Below are 23775 nucleotides of genomic sequence, written 5' to 3' on the forward strand. Positions count from 1 at the left end.
AATGGTGATTTTGAAAATATTGGTATTTTGAGTTAATATATGTATGTGTACATGTGAATGAAAATTTGATTGAATTATTTCTTGGAGGCATTCTGAAAATATGTTATATAAAAGTATTCTTGGAAGTTGAGAGGTTTCAAATATTAAACAAAATGAAATCATTTGGCATGCTAATAGGAAGAGATTGTGCATGGAGTGTTGGACCATGTGTTAGCCTCTGTGTGAAGGTGGACGGCTTATTATAATAATCATTGCTAGCACATTAGCATAAATTTGCTATAGTAATCACTACTATGTGATGCGAGTTTGAACTGTATCTATTATTGTTATATATCCATGATTTAGAAATATTTCAAGAGAATTATGTGTTTATTTAGTATAATGTGATTTATGAATTATTCTCTTACATCTATATTTGAATGTTGTTAAATAGTTTAATATTGGATTTTTCTTTTCCACGCATAGGTCGTGGATTGGAGCAGTGAAGATAAAAGTACTGGATTCGCACAAGTTAAGAGCCACATACATCGGCATTACTTTAGGTGAAAATTCAAGTCACTCTTAGTTTATCTTATATATATTTGGGTATTTGTACATGCACATGAGTTTAACGTTATGAACCTAAAATCATGATAGTATCTTAGAAATGGAAGTTGTATTACTAAAATTGGTATTGTGAGTGTTTAGTATTTCATATGGCAATTGAATTGTGAACTTGAGATGCCGAGAACATCGAGTATGTGTGTATATGTGATAAATACAAGTGTATGGGATTGGTTTTCTTGCAAGGAAAAAGGATTATATGCAACAGTGATATAATCGCTTTCCAATAGTTTAATGCCACGTCAATACTTTCAGGATTTTCATTTGGATTTGATTTTTTTTAGGGTGAAAATATCAAAATACTGATGTGACATTAAACTATTAGAAAAAAATAATACATCATTATTTCATACGCTTGCAGTTGTAGGGAAACTTTGGCAAATGGATAATGATTTGCATACGTTCTTTACCATTCAATGTGGCATAATGTTGTAAATTGCAAATATGATACATTCAGTGGGATTGGCAAAATTCATAGATCAGCCAAGCCAAAAAACTGAAACAAAAAATCCCATCGTTTCGAGGAATTAACATAATTTGAACAATACATTTATAATGTTCTTTTAAATATTTAATCACATTTGCAATGAGATACACATTAAGTTGCCATACCACTAAACTTTGAACAATACATTCAACTTTCCTTTAGTTAAAAATTAAAAAGCACTTTAGAGAAACAAATAATAATGTCAAAAGTACCAAACAATACCTAAAAAATTCAAACGGTTGACCAAAGTCAAGGGCCCACAAACTACGGATAAGAAATTATAGAATTAATTTCTCAAATTCTTTTATCCAATCATATGTGTTCTTAATATAAATAAATACAATATAATGATTTATATAATAAATATTTATTTTATTTCTATAAAAACTATCATGTTTGAGATAATTCCAGCTTACAATAGAGGTTGTTGAAAATCCTAGAAAAAACATGATAGTTTAACATCAACAACCCCTGCTTGCACACAGCTTTCAATTCCATCAAGTATCTAGCAACATAAGAATTGTGAAACGATGACAAAGAAAAAGATCAGAACAAATGTGGTGACAGGCGATTGTTATGAAGGGGCTGAGAAGAATAAAAATTATAATATGGAAGGCCAGTTGTAAAGAAAATTTTAGTGTGCTAAACGATCCAAAAGTTCCCAAAATGAAACTTTGAATCTCCTATTTATAGCCTTTCTAAAATAATTATCCCAAAAAATGGTAAACAACCGACATTTTTTATAGAACATAGGAAAGAAGTGTATTATTTCACAAAAATGTGTTTATGAATTGGGTAATAAGAGTAATGAAAGAGGAATTACAAAAATGGTGGATATAATAATAATTTCATGGATACACTCATGGAGAGTGTTACTTACAAACTTAATTGTAAGTGCAAAATTTGATCAGCGAAAAGAGGGAGAGACAAAAACATTTGTACTCCAAACAAAGGTTAAGTAAAATTTTTAACAACATCCGTATTTTAACCTAAGTCTTGCTCTCCAAAACATCCCAACAATGGAGCAGACCTAAGAATCATGCCAACCTTCTTAAGTCTAGCTCCACAACCTTCTCAGCATGGAATGAGTCTGTAAGGAACGATATTTCCTACCACTATTACTAAAAGAAATGTTAATAACAAAAAATGAATATCTACATTTTACCTGGTAATTTTTCTTTTTAAAAGAAAAGAAACTCTCACGCATGAGGCATAATATGGAATACTTCAAAAGCAAATTGCATCATGTAACATTTTAGGGGAAATTACCTAAGCAATTCTAAGCCATAACAAGAGTACTACTTAAATTAGTAGTACCGGAGCAAGTTATGTGAGCTAGTGACATGTGGGCAAACAAAATGGAAACAAGTATATATGAAACCACTTATGTGTATTTTCAAAAAAAAATGATTAAATACTAAAAGAATACATTAAAATTGAATTTATATATGTATTTATTCACATAAAATATATATTTAATGATATGATATATGCAAATAAATAATGATAAATGTTATAATTGAGAATTTTTCAATCATGCATCTAAATGATAAAAACTTACTTGACAAGGAACATTTTAAAGCTAGCGAGACACGAAACCAACAGGAGGCAAAGCCAGTAAGATGCTAAGCTAGTGAGATCAAAGCTAGCGCAGAGTGAAGCTAGTGGGACCGAAACTAGTAGGAAGCGAAGCTAGCTGGAAGCAAAAGTAACGAGAGGTGAAGCTAGCAAGGCACGAAGCTAGCGGGATAAAATCTATTGAATCTAAAATTCTTATTACGAACCAAGTCTAAATCCAAAGCAAGAAGATAAATGCGAACCATATTAAACTTATAACTCTAAACATGAACCCAGACTGTTGCCTCAGCATAAAAACCGTACAAGTAATTTAAACATGAATCAAACGTATTAATATACATAATGAAACATCATGTAACTTTTAGAGCATTATGATAAATGATCAAAGGTAAGTGTTATTTTCTTTAGTGTTGAATATATAAAAAGACATTTAAAATATATCAAACCTCTAAACATATGTATATAATAATTATCAATTTCAACAATTCTTAATATCTAAAGTTGTATCTCCTCCAAGAGCACACAATTAACATTCAAGATTTCTTTTATATCAAACAAAAGAAAAGAAAAGAAGTATATTCACAGATCACAAAAGCCTGAAATACTTATTGACGCAGAAAGAGTTGAATCTGAGACAGCACAGATAGCTCGAATTGTTAAAAAATTATGATCTGATTATCGACTATCATCCAGGTAAAACTAACGTGTTAGCCGATGCCCTGAGTCGAAAATCTCTGTTTGCCTTAAACAGAAAGGTTAAATAACCAAAAACGAGTATCTACAGTCGGCATACCTGTGTCCAACAATCACACATGAATTAGAGTAACATAAATGAAAATCAGAGTCGCCAAGGAAACAAAGTTTGCAACAGCAGAGAATGATAAAGGCAGATACTAAGAATCAGGAAAAGCCCTCAGATCTCATAGCTATGATGGGTCATTTGCAGTTTTTTAAACTCGTTGATTTTCATTACGAGCCTCCACCAAATCAGCACCGAGTTGATATGAAGAAAGAGAGGAAATAGAGAGAGAGAGAAAGAAAAGAGCTGTTCTTCATATGAAACAAAAAAGAAAAAGAAAAAGAAAAAGATGATATTGGATGTTTGATGCAATTGCTGATAGCAAAGGTCCGAAATGAAAATCAGAAATAACTGCTCCATTTCAATGAGTCCTCAATCATTGGGCCAAACAAATTGCAGCAAAATGAATTTGTAAAAGCACAATTGTAGTTTACACATTAATCAATCAACAGTTAGAAAATATAAGCGTTCAAGCATTGAATGCTTCCTTCTAAATACGATAATAGCAATATAACAAAAATAAACCTCTCAATTCAATAAACTTAGTTTTTCCTTAGTCACTACCATCTGCAAGAAAAGCAGGCGTTACATTACATTAGATAGTGACATTACAATTGAAATTTATGAAGTGAATAGCAGCAAAAGTGAGACATGAAGCGTTAAGGGAGATTAGCAGGAAACACTCACAAAGCACAAGCTGGGATTGAACATCGACGACCCTTGCTTGCAAACAACTTACAATTCCATGATATATGATCCTTTAGGGTCCTCCAAATACATGAAAACCTTTAGAAAATATTGGGCATACCTGTGTCCAACACTCACGCATGAATTAGAGTAATGTAAATGAAAATCTCATACACCAGAGAAACAAAGTTTGCAACAACACAGCATGATAAAGACAGATATTAAGAATCATAAAAGCCCTCAGATCTCATAGCTATGATGGGTCATTTGCAGTTTTTAAACTCACTGATTTTAGTTACGAGCCTCTATCATATCAGCAGCCATGTTGATATGAAGAAAGAGAGAAAGAAAGAGAAAAAGCTGTTCATCATATGAAACAAATATTGTAGAGGAAAAGAAAAGGAAGGAAAAGGGATGATATTGAATGTTGAATTGTTGATGCCATTGCTGATAGCAAAGGTCCAAAACAAAAATCAGAAATAACTGCTCCATTTCAATGAGTTCTCTATCATTGGGCCAAAAAAACTAATGCAGCAAAATGAAATTGCAAAAGAAAAAAAAAAGTTACTGTAGTGTTTAAACATAAAATGTTGAAAATTTGAAATATAGGATACCCAGATGTTCTACACATTAATCAACAAGCAGAGAAAAATCTAAGCATTAAATAAATATTCTAGCAAGGTTTATAGTAAAAAACGACTCAATCCAATAAAATTATTTTTTCCCAACAGTCATTACCATCTGCAAGAATTATTACTAGGAATTAGACACCATTCCAGTTACCAATATTCCAACGAACTGCTTGCTTCAGAAGTTATATTAAAACAAGGCATGGACCTTGACATACATACATTATCAATAAAGGAATGGAGGTCAGAGAAATAGGAACAGTGAAACCCTCGATTGGGCCGATGAATCTAGATGGATTTTCTGAAACTTAGTGATTGCAATATCTAAAATAATAGAACTAAGATTAAAGCAGTATACTTGAACACATACAACCAGCAAAGTCATCAACTACGGAACATCAAAGATCTTCAAATAAAATAAAACATATGGCAGAATGAAAAAAATGTCACTTGCGATGGATAAAACTTGTTGGAGCTTAGGAAGGCTCTGACACCATATAAATGCAAGTGACAGTGAAAAAAAAAAGATGTTGATTTTATTCAATGGCAGCAAGCATATTAATACGTCAAAGAAGCCTAGAGATACTCCTCTTCTATAGGAGACTTATTTGCAGGTGATACTAACAAACAACAAAATTCAAAACAAAGGAAAACAGAAGCAAATTCAAAAAAAATGATAACAGAAAATTTCAAATAAAGGATAACACCAGAGAGTTCAAACACATGCTTAATAGAAAGAACCTGCAAATGCCCTCGGAGGCCAGACCTCAGAATAGTTTCATCAATTGTGACACTATTTCATTGAAGACTTTTCCACATCTACTACTACCGGTCTACCAGTGCCATCATTAATCATCAGACCATGAATTATATCAACAATAATAACAATAACAACAACAAAGAGGGAAGGAGAATAAGAATCACCAAAACCAATAATGACAAGTAGTTGAAAGGATGGAGGCTGACATTGATGCCATAGCAACCTCTCCACACAAAGTGTCTGAGGGCTATGAGCAAAATAATACCAAAGATTGTGTGGTAAAAGATATCTTCAAAATTGCCTTAAATAGTAGTCTCGTATAAGTCCTAGAATTAAACACCATCTGCTCTGCACTTTTGACTAAGTAAGCCTGAAGACAATATCTGACTTCAAAAAACCTAAAAGTGAAATTAGAAACAGCCTTCAGATCTCATAGTGATGTAGGATCTTTTATTTTTATTATAATATTTTATCATGTCAGTTCTATCTTATAATATCTATTTTAAATATTAGATATATTACAGCTTAAATCTAGGACGAGAATAAAATTTTATTTGCAAGAAAGCCTAGTAACTTTACTTCCAAGAAAGAAAGGCTATATAAATAAGTTGTAGGCTTTATAGCCATAATTATTGTTCTTATTGTTTTTCTTGAATCAATTGAAAAACTAGAGGTTTTCTATAACCCTAAGTTTTCTGGACTTGCATCTTCTTTACTAATCGTTTGTTCAGCCCTAATTCTTTCTATTGTTGCTGTTTTCTCCCCAAAACCGCATCACATAGCTATGCCAAAATCATGGACAGTTCACTGTAAAGGCATTCACCAATAGCTCTTAACACACCACCAGCAATAATAAATAAAATAAATAAATAGACACGCATACATACAAACATACATAATACGTATGTGTATATTGACAGAGAATAAAACAGGCAGTGTGTAAAAGCTAGAGATAAATTGAAACCCAGAACTGTTCAATCAAAACTGATTTTCCATCATTGGGCAAAATACAACCGGAGCTCAAAGAAACCCGAGGAAATTATGTAAAACCTTAAGCACATAGGCTACAAAGGATCTAACCAAGCTACAAAAATCAACCCTTAAGTTATAACAACTAAAAATCAGCAATTCAAAAAAAAAAAAAACAACCCTCAGATTTCATCAATATTCCAATTCAACAATAGTGATGCTCATGACTTTCATTAAAAAAAGCAATATGCATCTTCAGAGATGATAGGAAACGAAAGAACTACCCCATGCAACAACTTCTCATCATTGGCCATATGTCAGAGCCTTTGAAATTCATTTAAACATAGACTAAGAAGATAGTATCAAAACCAATGGCAGATCGAGTAGCTAGCTTCATTAGAACCACAATGAACAATAAGGATTACCAGTAATATATCATTTTTTTTATAACCACAGGTGTTCTCATCTGTTTTACGATCTAAGTCTGGTATTCAAGTAAAGCCCTCTATGACACCAAGATTCGAACTCAGTCCAAATGCCTGGGAAAGAAGTCCACTTCTACAACAACAATGACTCAAGGGTCAGATCATTCCCTTGAAACTTGTAACCATAAAATTTTCATTCACAAGAAATGTGGGTTTGAACTCAACTTAATCCAATTGATTTTATTTGAATCTCGCCTTTTGCAATTCCAATCGTCGTAACTGAGATTCAAATATCAACTTTAGCAATTCGACTAAATGTCAAAGCAGGTGAAGTTTATTAAAGCATGCATTACATTGGATAGTGACATTACAACTAAAATTTATAAAGTGAATAGCAGCAAAAGTAAGAAGTAAAGCATTAAGGGGAGATTAGCAGAAAACACTCACAATGCACAAGCTAGGATTGAATGAATCTGAATATCGGCAACCCTTTCTTGCAGACAACTTACAATTCCATGCTTGAAATTCAATTATACAGGGATACCTGTGTCCAACATTCACACATGAATTAGAGTAACATAAATGAAAATCTCATACACCAAAGAAACAAAGTTTGTAACAGTGCGGCATGATAAAGGCAGGCATGAAGAATCACAAAAGCCCTCAGATCTCATACTATGATGGGTCATTTGCAGGGTTTAAACTAACTGATTTTCGTTACGAGCCTTCACCATATCAGCAGCCATGTTGATATGAAGAAAGAGAGAGAAAGAAAGAGAGCTGTTCTTCATAGGAAACAGAAATGGGAAAATAAAGAAAAAGGAAAAAAAGAGAGAGATGATATTGAATGTTTGATGCCATTGCTGATAGCAAAGGTCAGAAATGAAAATCAGAAATAACTGCTCCATTTCAATGAGTTCTCAATCATTGGGCCAAAAAGAATGCTGCAAAATGAATTTGCAAAAGCACAATTGTAGTTTTTAAACATAAAATGTTGAAATAAAAGAAAATACCCATGTCTACTATGCAGTAATCAATCAACAGTGAAAAGTCTGAGCATTCAAGCATTAACTTCCTCACTCTAAAAAAGATGCTAGTAACATTTATACTAAAAAAACCTCTCAATTCAATAAATTTAGTTTTTCCTAATCGTCACTACCAATCGCTCAAGTTATTACTAAAAAAACCTTGCTTCGGAAGTTGTATTAAAACAAGGCATGGACCCCGACATGCATGCATTATCAATAAAGGAATGGAGGTCAAAAAAATAAGAACATTGCAGCACTAGATCAGGCTGACGATTCTAGAAGGATTTTCAAACAGATTCGGAAACTTAGTAATTGTAACATGTAAAATCTTATGATATAATAAAATAAAACTAAAATTATAGCAGTATACTTAAACACATACAACCAGCAAAGTCATCAACTAAGGAACATCAAAGATCTTCAAATAAACCATATGGCAGAAAAAAAACATCACTTGTGATGGATCAAACTTTAATAAGGCCCAGACACCATATAAATGCAAGTGACAGTGACAAAGAAAGATGATTTTAATCAAAGGAAGCAACCATATTTATACATGAAAGAAGCCTATAGATACTCCCATTCTATAGGAGACTTATTTGCAGATGATACAAACAAACAACAAAATTCAAAACAAAGGAAAACAGCAGCAAATTCAAAATAAATGATAACACCAGCAAAATTCAAATAAAGAATAACACCAGAAAGTTAAAACACATGATTAATGGAAAGAACCTGCAATTCCCTCGAAGGCCAGACCTCGGAATAGTTTCATAATTTGTGACACTATGGGATTTATTGAAGACTTTTCCACATCTACTACTACCAGTGCCATCATTAACCATAAGACCATGAATTATATCAACAATAATAACAAAGAAGAGGGAAGGAGAATAAGAATCACCAAAACGAATGATAAGTAGTTAAAAGGATGGAGGCCAACATTGATGCCATAGCAACCTCTCCAGACAAAGTATCCGAGGGATATGACCAAAATAATACCAAAGATCGTGTGGTAAAAGATATCTTTAAATAGCAGCCTCAATAAAGGAATGGAGGTTAAAGAAATAAAAGCAGTGCAGCCCTCCATCTAGCTGACGGTTCTAGATGGATTTTCAAACAGATTCTGAAACTTAGTGATTGTAATATCTAAAATCTTATGATATAGTTGAATAAAACTAAAATCATAGCAGTATGCTTAAACACATACAACAGGCAAAGTCATCTATCAAGGAACATCAAATATATTCAAATAAACCATATGACGGAAACAAAAAATGTCACTTGCGATGGATCAAACTTGTTGGAGTTTAAGAAGGCTCTGACACCATATAAATGCAAGTGATGGTAACAAAGAAAGATGATTTTATTGAATGGCTATACATGAAAGAAGCCTAGAGATACTCCTATTCTATAGGAGACTTATTTGCAAATAACACAAACAAACAAAAAAATTCAAAATAAATGATAACACCAGCAAATTTCAAATAAAGGATAACCCCAGAAAGTTCAAACACATTCTTCACAGAAAGAACCTGCAATGCCCTCGAAGGCCAGATTACAGAATATAATTATCAACTGTACTACCAGTAACATTGTTAGTCGTAAGACCATGAATTATATCAACATTATTAATAATAACAACAAAGAAGAGGGAAGGAGAATAAGAATCACCAAAAACCAATGATGAAAAATATTTGAAATGATGGAGACCGAACCGCTCCGCACGAAGTATTAGAGGGAGATGAGTAAAATAGTACCAAAGATTGTGGTAAAAGATATCTTTAAAAGCAGTCTCTTATAAGTCCTAAACCTAAACACCATTCACTGTGCACCTTCAACTAAGTAAGCCTGAAGACAACATCCGACTTCAAAAACTCTAAAAGATCCAATAGAAAGAGCCCTCAGATCTCATAGCTACGCCAAAATCATGAACAGTTCACAGTAAAGGCATTCACCAATAGCTCTTGACACACCACCAAAATTAAATAAAATAAATAAGTAAATGCATACACACACACACAATACACATATGTATATTGGAAGAGAGAGAGAGAGAGAGAATGAAGCAGGCGGTGTGTAAAAGCTAGAGATAAATCGAAAACCAGAACGGTTCAATCAAAACTGAGTTTCCATCATTGGGCAAAATAAAAAAGTAGCTCAATGAAACCCAAGGAAATTATCTAAAACCCTAAGCACATTGATTACAAAGAATCTAACCAAGGTATAAATACCATCCCTCAAGTTATAACAAACAAAAAAGCTGTAATTCAAGAAAAAAAACAAGAAACTCAGATTTCATCAGTATTTGAATTTAACTATAGTGATTCTTATGACTTTTATTAAAGAAAAAAACAATCCGTATCTTCAGAGATGATAAGAAACAAAATGGCAAACAAAAGAACTACCCCATGTAACAACTCATCATTCGTCATATGTCAGAGCCTTTGAAATTCATCTAAACATATAATAATAAGATAGTATCAAAACCAATGACAGCTTGAGTAGCTAGCTTCAGTAGAACCAAAATGAACAATGAGGATTACCAGATAACATACCATATTTAATGCATTAGCAGATAACAAACATGGAAAGTACTGGTTCAGGTCACACAAAAAAAGAGTGACTCTCAAACAACTACCTTTTCAATGCTTCAAAGTATTCAAGAAGAGGAAGATGCTATAATTGATGAAATGGACACATGAAGGTCAAGGTCAAGGGTAAGGTCATTCCCTTGAAAAGTTGTAACCATAAAATCTTCTTTCACAAGAAATGAGGGGTTGAACTGAGCTTAATGCAATTAATTCTATTCAAATCTCACCTTTTGCAACTCCGATTTTCATATTTGAATCTCAACTGTGGCAATTCAACCACATCTCAAAGCAGGAGAACTTTAGTAAGCATTCATGAGACAGTGACATTACAATTGAAATTTATGAAGTGTGTAGCAGCAAAAGTATGACATGAAGCATTAAGGGATTAGCAGAAAACACTCACAAAGCACAAGCTGGGATTTGAACAAATCCGAACATCAACAATCCCTGCTTGCACACAACTTACAATTCCATGATGAAAATCAATTATACAGGGATATAAACCTATATGAGCCCTCCAAATACATAAAAATCTTAGAAAAAATTTGGCATACCATTGTCCAACACTCACACATGAATCAGAGTAACATAAAAGAAAATCTCATACGCCAAGGAAACGGAGTTTGCAACAGCACAGCATGACAATGGCAGATATTAAAAATCATGATAAGCCCTCAGATCTCATAGCTATGACAGATCATTTGCAGTTTTTAAACTCACTAATTTTTGTTACAAGCCTTCACCATATCAGCAGCAGTGTTGACAAGAAGAAAGAAAGAAATAGAGAAAGAAAGGAAAAGGAGCTGTTCTTCCTACGAAAACAAAATTGAAGGGGAAAAGAAAAGAGATGATATTGAATGTTGAATTGTTGATGCCATTGCTGATAGCAAAGGTCCGAAACAAAAATAAGAAATGACTGCTCCAATTCAATGAGTTCTCAATCATTGGGCCAAAAAAAAGTAATGTAGCAAAATGAAATTGCAAAAGAAAAAAAAATAAAACAAAAATTCTAGTGTTTAAACATAAAATGTTGAAATTTTGGATATAAGATACCCAGACATTCTACACATTAATCAACCAACATTGAAAAATCTAAGCAGTCAAGCATTGATTGATTCATTCTAAACAAGATTCCAGCAAGATTTATAATAAAAAAACCTCTCAATTCAATAAATTTAGTTTTTTCCTGACAGTCATTACCATCTGCAGGAGTTATTACTCTGAACCAAACACCATTCCAGTTACCAATATGCCGAAGAACTGCTTGCTTCAGAAGTTAATATTAAAACAAGGCATAGACATTGACATGCATGCGTTATCAATAAAGGAATGCATGTCAAAGAAATAAGAACAGTGCAGTCCTCGATCAGGCTGATGACTCTAGATGGATTTTCAAACAGATTTTGAAACTTAGTGATTGTAATATCTGAAATGGTAAAACTAAGATTATAGCAGTATGCCGAAACACATATTACCAGTAAAGTCATCAACTAAGGAACATCAAAGATCTTCAAATAAAGCATATGGTGGAAAGAGAAAAAATCTCACTTGCAATGAATCGCACTTGTTGGAGCTTAAGAAGGCTCTGACACCATAAAAATGCGACAGTGACAAAGAAAGATGATGGTTTTATTGAATGGCAGCAAGCATATTAATACATGAAAGAAGCCTAGAGATATTCCTATTCTATAGGAGACTTATTTGCAGATGATGCTAACAAACAAAAAAATTCAAAACCAAGGACAGCAGCAAATTCAAAAGAAATGATAACAGGAGCAAAATTCAAATAAAGAATTACACCAAAAAGTTCAAACACATACTTAATAGAGAGAACCTGCAATGCCCTCTAAGGCCAGACTTCGGAATAGTTTCATCTATTGTGACGCTATGGGATTACTTTGAAGACTTTTCCACATCTACTACTACCAGTGCCATCATTAGCCATAAGACCATGAATTATATCAACAACAAAGAAGAAGGAAGGAGAATAAGAATCACCCAAGACCTATGATGAGAAGTAGTTGAAAGGATGGAGGCCGACATTAATGCCATAGCAACATGAGCAAAATAATACAAAGATTTGAGTGGTAAAAGATATCTTTAAAATTGCCTTGAATAGCAATCTCATACATGTCCTAAATCTAAACACCATTCACTCTGTACTTTTGACTAAGTAAGCCTGAAGACAATATCTGACTTCAAAAACTCTAAAAGTGCAATTAGAAAGAGCCCTCAGATCTCATAGCCATGCCAAAATCATGAACAGTTCAACATAAAGGCATTCACCAATAGCTCTTACCACACCACCAACAATAATAAATAAAATAACTAAACAAACAAACATACACACATAATATGCATGAGAGAGAGAGAGAAGCAGATTTCCTCGGGTTTCATTGAGCTCCTATTGCATTTTACCCAATGATGGAAACTTGGTTTTGATTGAATGGTTTTGGTTTTCAATTTATCTTTAGCTTTTTCACACCACCAACACTAATAAATAAAATAACTAAACAAACAAACATACACACATAATATGCATGAGAGAGAGAGAGAAGCAGATTTCCTCGGGTTTCATTGAGCTCCTATTGCATTTTACCCAATGATGGAAACTTGGTTTTGATTGAATGGTTTTGGTTTTCAATTTATCTTTAGCTTTTTCACACCACCAACACTAATAAATAAAATAACTAAACAAACAAACATACACACATAATATGCATGAGAGAGACAGAGAAGCAGGCGGTGTGAAAAAGCTAAAGATCAATTGAAAACCAAAACCGTTCAATCAAAACCAAGTTTCCATCATTGGGCAAAATGCAATAGGAGCTCAATGAAACCCAAGGAAATTATCTCAAAACCTTAAGCACATTGGCTACAAAAGAATCTAACCAAGCTACAAAATCCAACCTTTAAGTTATAACAACTAAAAATCCGCAATTAAAAAAAAAACCCTCAGATTTCATCAATATTCCAAGTCAATGATAGTGATGCTCATGACTTCCATTAAAAAAAAATCTGTATCTTCAGAGATGATAGGAAACAAAATAGCGAACAAAAGAACTACCCCATGTAACAACTCGTCATTGGCCATAGTCAGAGCCTCTGAAATTCTTGTAAACATATACTAAGAAGATAGTATCAAAACCAATGACAGATTGAGTATCTAGCTTCAGTAGAACCAAGATGAACAATAAGGATTACAAGATAACATACTTTTTATAATTTATAAGTAAATAATAAACATGGATAGTACTAATTCAGGTTACAAAAGAAAAAGAGTGACTCTCAGGCAACTAAATTTTCAATGCTTCAAAGTAGCAATTTAAGAAGAAGAAGATGCTACAATTGATGAAATCGACACATGAAGCGCATCATAAAAGGCCTGATCAAAGTTTAACATACCTGTCCCAAAGCAAATACATTTTGCATTTAGGAAAGACAAAGCTTTATCTGAGTTGTTCCAAGAGAGGTATCAATGACTAGACCTAGCAACAAAGACTATGCATTTTTATGTTGTAAACTGCAAATGAGATATATTCAGTGGGATTGGCAACATTCACAGACCAAGTAAGCCAAAAAAACTCAAACAAGACATCCCAATGAGAAAAACGCACTGCCAATCAGTCATTTTGCTAATTAATTAATAGAAAATTTGCATCAAGATTACAGCTGCTAAAAGCCCCGTGCATGCATCATCATTCTTCACAAAACTACAACCGTGTAAAAGAAGAATGACTTAAGAATCAAATATAAAAAATGGGTATTTTGCAAAAAGTGGTAGAAGGAAATGAGAAAGGCCTCAGATCTCATAGCTTTTGAAAAATCAGCCGCAGCGTTTCTTTCTTCTTCTTCTTCTTTTTTTTTTTTTTGCTAGGGGAAGTTCCTCCAAAGCCTTATCACCGCTAATCGTATGTAGGTATGTACATATGTGGAAGGAGGTGATGGTGATGATAGAAGTGAAGGTGATGGCCGGACTGCGTCAGTAAAAGATCCGGTGATAAAAAAAAAAAAAAGGAAGATAAAGCCGCTATGGCAGCAGCTGCTGAATGACCTTAGCTGTACATCACATCGCCAAGCAATTTATCATGAGTTATTGACAGGAGCCAAGTGAGAAAAGGCCGGGAGGATTATCCCAATAAAACTTTGGGTCGGGATTTTGTTCAATTTCGAATCAATTGAAGGCTTCATGAGTTAGCTTGAGCCAGGTAATTTGTTGGGCTTTGAGTTGTCTTCTCTCTTTTTTTCCCTTTCTTTTAATACAATAATTTATGATTGCAATTTTGCAATAACAGTAATTAATTGCCAAAGAAAATGGAGAAGAAAATTGAATTTTAACTTGTATCCGAACATGAGTACAAGGATATGATTGTCCAAAGACTTAAAATACATAAAAATTAAAATTAAAAAATCTCGAAACAAATTGAACATCTCGCCAACCTTCATAACCAACCAAGTCCCAGTAACATAGGTCTCCAGTATACACCAACGTCCATACACACTTAGAAGTAGGAATAGCAGTCACCATTAATGAACATTGAGCCTGATGAGTTTGGTAGAGAGTTGGAACATGGAACATGAACAAAAACACACATCTCAAAAGAATTATGATGATGAAAGATGAAAGCATTCTATCAAATACCCTGAAAATAAACAGCCTCTCTATGCAAAAAGGGCGGAAAACACCTCCACCAGACCTTGCTTATGGTCGGAGCCTTGCACACCGGGTACAAACTTTATTATTATTCTTCTCTTAAAAACCCAAACTGACAATTTTATGCAATAATGCATAAACAAGGAGAACCTTTGCACAAAACTCTTCTAGCTAATTAATACCAATTCACAAAGAGCAAAACAAGTACATACAAATTGTAAAAAGTCATGCATATGTTTGCACAATAAAAGTAGGCATCATCGTTTTTCAGCTTAGTCTGCCAATTCTATGTGCAATACTTCAGGATAAGAATATAGCAGCTTAGGAACAACAAACTAAATTTGCATCCAGGCCTGCCACTGTAAAAGAATATAAGAAGTTTGAGGTAAATATCACTTGGTTTTAATCAGCATCCAGTTCCTTTTGCTTCAACTCTAATGCCATTCGCTCATTCTCGAGCTTCATCCTCTCATTTTCCATTCTCATCTTTTCAAGCTCACGATCCCTCTTCTTACTAAATCTCTGCCACTTGAAACGCTGTTTCTCCAATTCTAGCATCTCAACTTGAATTTGTAGTTTCTGTTCTTCTAGCTGAAGCGAGCAAGACTCGATCCACTGCTTTTGTAACCAAGCTGCTCTTGGGTTTTCAGGTGGTGCTTGATTTATATCAGCTTGTGCAGGTGGTGGATAAGGAAAAGAATTTTTGTTGCAGTCCTGGGAGTTTGAAGAATTATGGAAACAAGCATCTTCATGGACCTGGACTTGTCTCGATCTCTTGGCAGAGCCCCCTAATACCCTATATATTCCCCTGTCATCCCCATGTGAAGCATGATTCTCCTCAAAGTCATCATGATCATCAGTTTCCATATCGTCGTCGTCGTCGTCGTCATTATCATCATGTCGATGCCTCTTTGCATCATCCTTCTCTTGATCATCTTTAATTCTAAAAGCCAACTGCAAGGAACGCTGCAATTGCGGATCATGAGGCAGATGCAATCTGTTCCCATTATGATAAGAACACATCTCCTCATAGAAAAGATGCTTTGAGCTTAAAATTTTCCTCACATCATCCTTTTCTTTCTCCGTTAAGTAATCTATAACATCCAAAAGTGCTGGGTTCTCGACAACCTGACAAGAAGTTCCCCTACCAAGCATATCATTTAGTTTCTTATACCTCTTATTCAGGTCATTGAACTTATCCTCACACTGCTGAGGTGAAACATGATAACTCCTTTCTGCCATGACTTTCGACACTGATTTCCACTTACCCTTCTTCTGTATTACAGCAAATTTCCTCCTCATCCCACCACCACAGCCCCCTGCAGCATCCTCTCCTATATAAGACACCGCAGTAATTAGAAGCCTCACCATTTTATCTGTCCACTTCACACGCTGCCACGGTGATCCCTTCTTGCCTTTACTTCCATCATTGTGACCATCAATACCCTCTTCCGTAAAACTAGGTTCATCCTCATCACTCACCGAACTTTTCCCCCTCTCCCCCTTGTTGTAATCCATCAAGGAAATGATTTGGTCAGAGTTCTGTATGTTCCCCATCTTGAGTGGAAAATCCTCATGAATAGAAGCATGAAGAGAAGCACCTTGGCGAGGGTTAGGGTGGTGGTGTTGATGTATACTATGAGGGTTTTGTGCATGATTATGAACTCTCATTGATCCTTGCAAGTCAAGGCCTCCAAAAGAACCCCCACCAGGAATCATTCCTCCTTGTGATAAATTTCCTTCCATTACTCTTTTTAAGCAAACAATTATATGTCATTCCATCAACTTATTTACTTTTAACCCTACTGTTACTTGTTCCTATCTGGGATTCAAACGCTCAACCCCTCCCCCCCCCCCCCCAAAACAGAAAACATTTATTTGTTTTTCACTTGCAAGACATTTCCAGCTACCAAACAAACCAGTCACAAAGTCCCGAAATACCCAGCTCATCAAACTAAACAAACAGATTTCTATCACTAAGGACAAATCTCACAAAGAATATAACTTGATAGCCAAATAAAAAAAAACCCCCCACCTTCAAGATCACGAAATCCTAACATTAATATTCATCTAACTGACCCCCCAAAAAGACCCCACCTAGCTTAGCTTAGCTTTACCAAATCTGAAATACCCAGAAATCAAAAATAGAAGAAGAAGAAGAAAAGAACTTCCCTGAAATTAAGGCGAGAATCGTGCAATTGGAATCATGAATAATCTGCTCAGCCGGAGAGTTCCATGGAGGCACGATAAATGAAAAAAAAAATTCAGACTTGTTGGAAAAGCAATTTATAAGTGAGGGTTTTTGGTTATTTTTATGTCAAGTTGTCAACTAGCGTGTATGTAAAAGTTTGGATTTAGCTAAGTCGAGGACTTTGTGTTTTGTGTGGAGGGAGGAAAAGCTCCCGATTGATTGCGTGGCAGGCCGACATTATTTATTTATTATGTTAAAATATGACATAGATATCTCTATTTTTTATAAATTTGAAATTATTTTTGTATTTTTATTGTAGGAAGTTAGGGAAATTTATTATTAAAAGCCTAATTTTTTAAAATTTATCGAAATGGACCCGATATTTTATTATTTATCGGAATGGGCTCTTTCCTCTAAATCGCGTCCACGTCAGCGCGATGTCAGGGGACGTGTCAGCAAATCGCGTCCACATCAGCGTGGTTTGCTGACGTGGCAGCAAATCCCGTCCACGTAAGCGCGGTTTGTGTCCACGCCAGAAAAGCGCTACCGCGTGGGCGCGATTCTTGACGATGTAGCAGCGTCTGAGGGACGCGATTTGCCCCAAGCGTAAGCGATTAAGCGGTCATTTTTTGACAGTTGCCCCCCCAACGGTCCAAAACAAACTATAAATACCCCCCACCCCTTTTTTCACAAACTAATCCTCTCTCAAATTTCCTCTCAATTTCCTCTAAATTTCCTCTCAATTTGCTCTCAAATTCCTTCCAAACTTCTCTCAAATCCATATTTAATCTCAATTTTCTCTCAAGTTCCTCTTAAATTTCTCTTAAATCCCTATTTTTAAATAATTTTTAAAAAAATTATTAATTTTTAAAAAATTTATTTTTTTAAATTTTTTTAAACCGTAAAAATTTGTACGATTTCAGCAATGGCCGGAGAATTAACTCGTCTTGATAAGCAGCACATATCGGTGGAACAAATGAAATTGGTAAGCGTTAAATTTAATTTTTAAATATTATTTAAGAATTTTTTATTTATGCATTTTTAGATAATTATTCATTTATTATTTATTATAAAAGTCTGTAGATCGGATATTAGAATGCAATATCCAGAAAATGCATGCTCCTCCATCACCGTTGGTAGAGAACTACCTGCGGGAAGCGAGTTTTTGGCACGTGGCGACAGTAGGCCGGGGATGCAAGGTGGACCCGAAACTAATCAGTGCGTTGTTAATCTAGAGGTGGATTCCATCTTCCATGTGAAGAGTGCACTATCACTTTGGAAGATGTCAATCTGCAATTGGGATTGCCGGTAGATGGGTACCCAGTTACCGGGTCTGCCCAATCTAGCGATTGGGGAGCGGTGTGCTACGAGCTTTTGGGCGCTATTCCCAAAGAAAATGGACGAAGGTAAGATCGAGATGGGCTGGTTACGAGACACATTCCCGGATCCGGATGAAGATTCAACCGAAATAGAAAGAATCTGATATGCTCGGGCATACATTCTTCAGTTAATTGGAGGTTATCTGATGCCGGACTCGTCACGGAGCTGTGTACATCTAATATGGCTGCCGAAACTCGTTGATTTTAGAGCAACTGGTGAATTGAGTTGGGTGTCTGTCGTCTTGGCAACGTTATATCGGGAGATGTGCGGGACGACGCGACCGAGGAAAGTAAAAATCGGAGGTTGCCTGTCACTACTGCAGTCATGGGCACGGTTTCGCTTTCCATTTCTACGTCCTCGAGTGGACCACCCATATACATTCCCACTCATAACGAGGTAAATTTTATATTAGATTTTACAATTATTATGTAGATTTTTAAAAATAAAAGTATGTTAAAAATTTATTTAATTAGGTGGAACCATCCGGCAAGTCATGCTCGATTACCTACCTCTCTTGAAGATATACGGCTTCTATTAGACCAATAGTCAGAAGCACATGTAAGTATTAAATAAAATTGATATTTCCATCATTCGCTAGTCAATTGGTATTTAGTATTTAGTATTTAGTATTATGTATATAACTAATATTTCTATCATTTTCATATAGTTTCAATGGACACCATACGAGGATTCGGCAATTCGGGCAGTAATTCCGGATGAGTTCTTACAAAATCCAAACGCTTGGCACGAGAAAGTCGCGTTGATCAACTATGCGACCGTGGAGATGCACCAGTCAGACAGGGTGTTACGGCAATTTAGATGTAGACAACCGATTCCCGTGGAACCTGAGGTGTTTGATGATCACCACAAAATCGACTTTCGGCAATTGAATACAGATTGGCAGAGATTCTGGTCCGAGTACATCTAAATGTGGGAAGATCGTTATGATTATATACCTACTAGGAAACCGATCATCGTTCCGGAGTTAGCGTTCGTGCCGAAATACATGCCATGGTTTAGGATCCATGGCAAGCCGTATTTACTGTCGCCAGATAAGAGGCAGCGGCAATTACGTGTCCAAAGGGAAAGACGCGGGCCTTTAAATCCAAGACGACAGAACGACAACGCTAGCCCCTTAACGAGGCCCAAACATTCACCCGGCCTATCATCAGCGGCCATTCAATCACCAGGCCCAACGAGAGCACCGACACAGTCACCCGACCCAGCAGTTCAACCGATGATACCCACGCAACCGCCTTTTCGGATGATGCCAGGTGCGTTTCCTAGCCCTTTTATGTATCCTAACCGTTATATGTTTCCTTTTCCGAGTCCTATAGCGGGTTGGAGCTAATGGCCCGGTTCAGCTCCATTTCCTATTACGCCGAGTGGACCGCCAATGTATAGGCCAACGACACACGAGGGATCGCAAGAGGGGCCGTCGGAGAGCTCTTCTTTTTACCAATCCCCACCACCGTATGGGTTTCAAACACCGTGGTCGTTGGTGATACAAACACATCCACATTCACTATTCTATCAAGATGGCTCATCGTCCCAACTCCGACAACCAGAAGCCCTATCGGAAGAACTAGAATCCTCGCCGGAGGAACCACAACCACCGCCGGAAGCTGGACAAAGGAGGAATCCAGCGCGTAACCATCGATGGCCGCCATGTGGCACTGAATCCGGCGGGCACAAACATTGATTTTTGTATTTAAATTTATTTGTACAAATATTTTGAATATTTTGATATTATTTGATGTAATAAAATAGAAACTTTTTTGAGTTATTACTTAAAAACCCTAAACTAGTTTATTAAAAATTTAAAAATTTATAATTTATAATTAAATGCATAATTTAATTGACAAACCTTTAACCTTTAACCTAAAAACCTTAACCCTAACCCTAACCCTTAACTTAAAAACCTTAACCCTTAAATTAAAAACCCTAAACCCTTAACCTAAAAACCCTAACCCTTAACCTAAAAACTCTAACCCCTTAACTTAAAAACACTAAACCCTTAAATTAAAAACCCTAAACCCTTAACTTAAAAACCCTAACCCTTAACTTAAAAACCATAAACCCTTAAATTAAAAATCCTAAACCTTTAACTTAAAAACCCTAACCCTTAACTTTAAAACCCTAACCTCTTGACTTAAAAACCCTAAACCCTTAAATTAAAAACCATAAACCCTTAATTTAAAAACACTACCCCTTAACTTAAAAACCTTAAACCCTTAACTTAAAAACCCTAACCCCTTAACTTAAAACCCTAAGCCCTTAAATTAAAAACCCCAAACCCTTAACTTAAAAACTCTAACCCTTAAATTAAAAACCCTAAACCCTTAAATTAAAAACCCTAAACCTTTAACTTAAAAACCCTAACCTTTAACTTTAAAACCCTAACCCCTTAACTTAAAAACCCTAAACACTTAAATTAAAAACCCAAAACTTTTAAGTTATAAACCCTAACCCTTAACTTTAAAACCCTAAACACTTAACTTAAAAACTATAACCCTTAAATTAAAAACCCTAAACCCTTAACTTTAAAACTGTAACCCTTAAATAAAAAACCCTAACACTTAACTTAAAAACCCTAACCCTTAACTTAAATATAATTTGATAATTTTACTAACCATTAATACAATTATCGTTAATAATTTTACATTCACATAATGTTAGATTTGGAAAAATGTTTTGACTGGTACTAACAATTAATAATTTGATATAATTTGATAATTTTACTAACAATTAATACAATTATCAATTAATAATTGAAAAAATATATTTTTTTTACAATTACATTCAACTATTACGATTAGGGTATGATCGACTTGTATGGCCTAGATTCCTACACCATCTACACAACTTCTGTTGACTGGTTGTTTCTCGGATATCTATATTGTTACGTATTCTAGTCGAGCAAGGTCGACCCTTTGGTTTACGACGTAATTCTCTATACGGTAACAGCTTAAAAGGAGCAAGAGATACGGGCGGCCACTTACGTTCATCTGGGACCGGTGGGAAAATGTGTCTCTAGACGTTGTACATGTTTTCTAATTTGTACACTTCGTCCACATAGCTCATCGAATCCAGATGGAAATTCTGACAAGCTGCAATAACATGAGCGCATGGATAACGAAGTGCATCAAACATCCCACAGTCGCAAGTCCTATTTCGCAAGTGTACACGATATTGCCCGCCAATAACACATTGATGCGGTCTGTCAAACTCTGTCATGCGAAACTATAAGTTGTCTCGATCGTGACACATTGTGTGCATGGTGTTTGCCCGCACCTTGGCCTTGTTAATTTATTGAACTACCTTACTGCACCATACATGGCCTCATTGCATCTGGTCTGCATAACTTGCTGCTCGCTTTGGAAATAGTGCCGCGAAACGAAAATATGTCTCTCGCACAACCGATGCTATCAGTAGATGACGCGTTCCTTTAAGAACAGAATTTATGCATTTAGCCAGGTTTGATATCATATGGCCATATCGTAGGCCGCCGTTGTATGCTTGTGCCCACTATTCGAAACGTATGTTACAAAGGTAGTCTGTCCCTTCTTCGTTAATTGAACGTAAAATTGCCAACATCTCGTGAAAACGGTCTTTATTTATTTCATACCCTGCCAATATAAGTTCATAGCGAATATTACATACCACTTCTACCAATAAAACTAATTCAAATTGACAAACGAAATAACACAGATATAGACTAAATACCCATGTTGGTCACTTGTCGTTGTTCGCTCTTAGATGAATATTGCATGTAATAGTTGGAAGCAACGTGTCTTAGGCAATATCGATGGTGTGTGTGCTGCCATAAGCTTCCCTGTCGATCAAATGTAGCTAGTATATCGGCACCACGATCTGAAATAACACAAATATCAGGTTGGGGGCACACATACCTTCTTAACCTAGAGAAAAATAAATCCCAGTCATCAGACGACTCCCCCGGTGTTATTGCAAATGCAATTGGAAAAATTTTCCCACTGCCATCCTGTACCACTGCAAGCAATAGCCGATGAGTATACCTACCAAACATAAAGGTACCGTCAATTTGTACCAATGGCTTGCAGTATGCAAATGCGTCTCGGCATTGCTTAAAGGTCCAAAACAGGTGTTTGAACACTTGGCATCCACGTAGCAATAGGTCGTTGTAGTACGTATGTTCCGTTTCAAGGTCTGTGATGGCACCTGAGACGTATCTCTCTAGCACTTGACACCACTGCCATATTTCATTATATGATGCGTCTCACCCACTATGCATCTTCTCCAACACCTTTTTCTTAGCTATCCAAGCCTTGCGGTAAGAGGGCGTGTGCCCCATTTGGCTACGGATATTGGCAATTAACACCGGCACTGAAGTCATGGATTTGCTTTTACCGTGGGTAGTATCAAGCTAGCTAACATAGCTGAATCCATCTTGGGATGATTATGTGAAACACCTATAAACGGAGTGTATTAAATAATGCAACATTACATAATAAAATTATTATTCAGAAACCGTCAATACTGTACATGCAGCACATGTATATGGACCTTTATACTTTTTAATCTCTCACAACCCTGTCCTTATCCTTAACGAGGCGTAGATTTTTCATGAACATGTGTCGTCTTGCACCACACACTTCGCCTCAAACTTATCAGATTTAGATTTAACGACGTGGTAGTTAACGTCGTTTTTGATAATATGTTATTTCAAAGCACCAATAAAACTATCCTTGTTGGTAAACTGATTACCAACTTCAAATTCACCTGAATCTAGCCCTGAACTTTACGATCACGCAACCGGTGTGGTAGATCTGAAAACTCTAACGCATCATTTACAGACAGATCCATATTATGCATGTGGGCTGGAGGTGAGTATGCTCTGAATCGTGGATTTTCTTCTTCATCTGAACTCCTTTCAGCATCTTCAAGTTCTGTTGGAATAGGCTCCGGTTCAGAAAATAAGCCAACTTCTGCACCATTAAGCCCGGGCTCTC

The 23775-nt window shown here is 35.5% G+C and overlaps 2 protein-coding genes and 1 long non-coding RNA gene across 4 annotated transcripts; 1 reads left to right on the forward strand and 2 right to left on the reverse strand.

The window, feature by feature from the left end:
• Positions 1–3104: 3104 nt before the first annotated feature.
• On the reverse strand, positions 3105–10956 carry LOC105797039 (uncharacterized). Of its 2 annotated transcripts, XR_008194253.1 has the most exons (3): positions 7385–10956; positions 7163–7216; positions 3105–7070 (listed from the first exon to the last, which is right to left on the reverse strand). It is a non-coding gene; the product is annotated as an uncharacterized LOC105797039 (long non-coding RNA). The 2 variants fall into 2 exon arrangements; XR_008194252.1 differs by having other exon boundaries at positions 3105–7216.
• A 3918-nt stretch (positions 10957–14874) lies between these two features.
• LOC105797036 (uncharacterized) lies at positions 14875–17552 on the reverse strand. Its single transcript, XM_012626963.2, has one exon. It carries the CDS (start codon positions 16957–16959, stop codon positions 15616–15618), a length of 1344 nt encoding a protein of 447 aa, XP_012482417.1. The 5' UTR covers positions 16960–17552; the 3' UTR covers positions 14875–15615.
• A 1300-nt stretch (positions 17553–18852) lies between these two features.
• On the forward strand, positions 18853–19342 carry LOC128039677 (protein MAIN-LIKE 1-like). Its single transcript, XM_052627813.1, has 2 exons — positions 18853–19180; positions 19258–19342. Exons 1-2 carry the CDS (start codon positions 18930–18932, stop codon positions 19328–19330), a joined length of 324 nt encoding a protein of 107 aa, XP_052483773.1. The 5' UTR covers positions 18853–18929; the 3' UTR covers positions 19331–19342.
• The last annotated feature ends 4433 nt before the right edge of the window (positions 19343–23775 follow it).

Source organism: Gossypium raimondii, chromosome 3 (assembly GCF_025698545.1).
Source record: "Gossypium raimondii isolate GPD5lz chromosome 3, ASM2569854v1, whole genome shotgun sequence".
Taxonomy (NCBI): Eukaryota; Viridiplantae; Streptophyta; class Magnoliopsida; order Malvales; family Malvaceae; genus Gossypium; species Gossypium raimondii.

Coding starts and splice junctions, on each gene's coding strand:
- LOC105797036 (XM_012626963.2), bottom strand. CDS start 16,959: ATGGAAGGAAATTTATCACAAGGAGGAATGATTCCTGGTGGGGGTTCT.
- LOC128039677 (XM_052627813.1), top strand. CDS start 18,930: ATGCCGGACTCGTCACGGAGCTGTGTACATCTAATATGGCTGCCGAAA. Junction 19,181..19,257: donor ACATTCCCACTCATAACGAG/GTAAATTTTATA, acceptor TTATTTAATTAG/GTGGAACCATCCGGCAAGTC.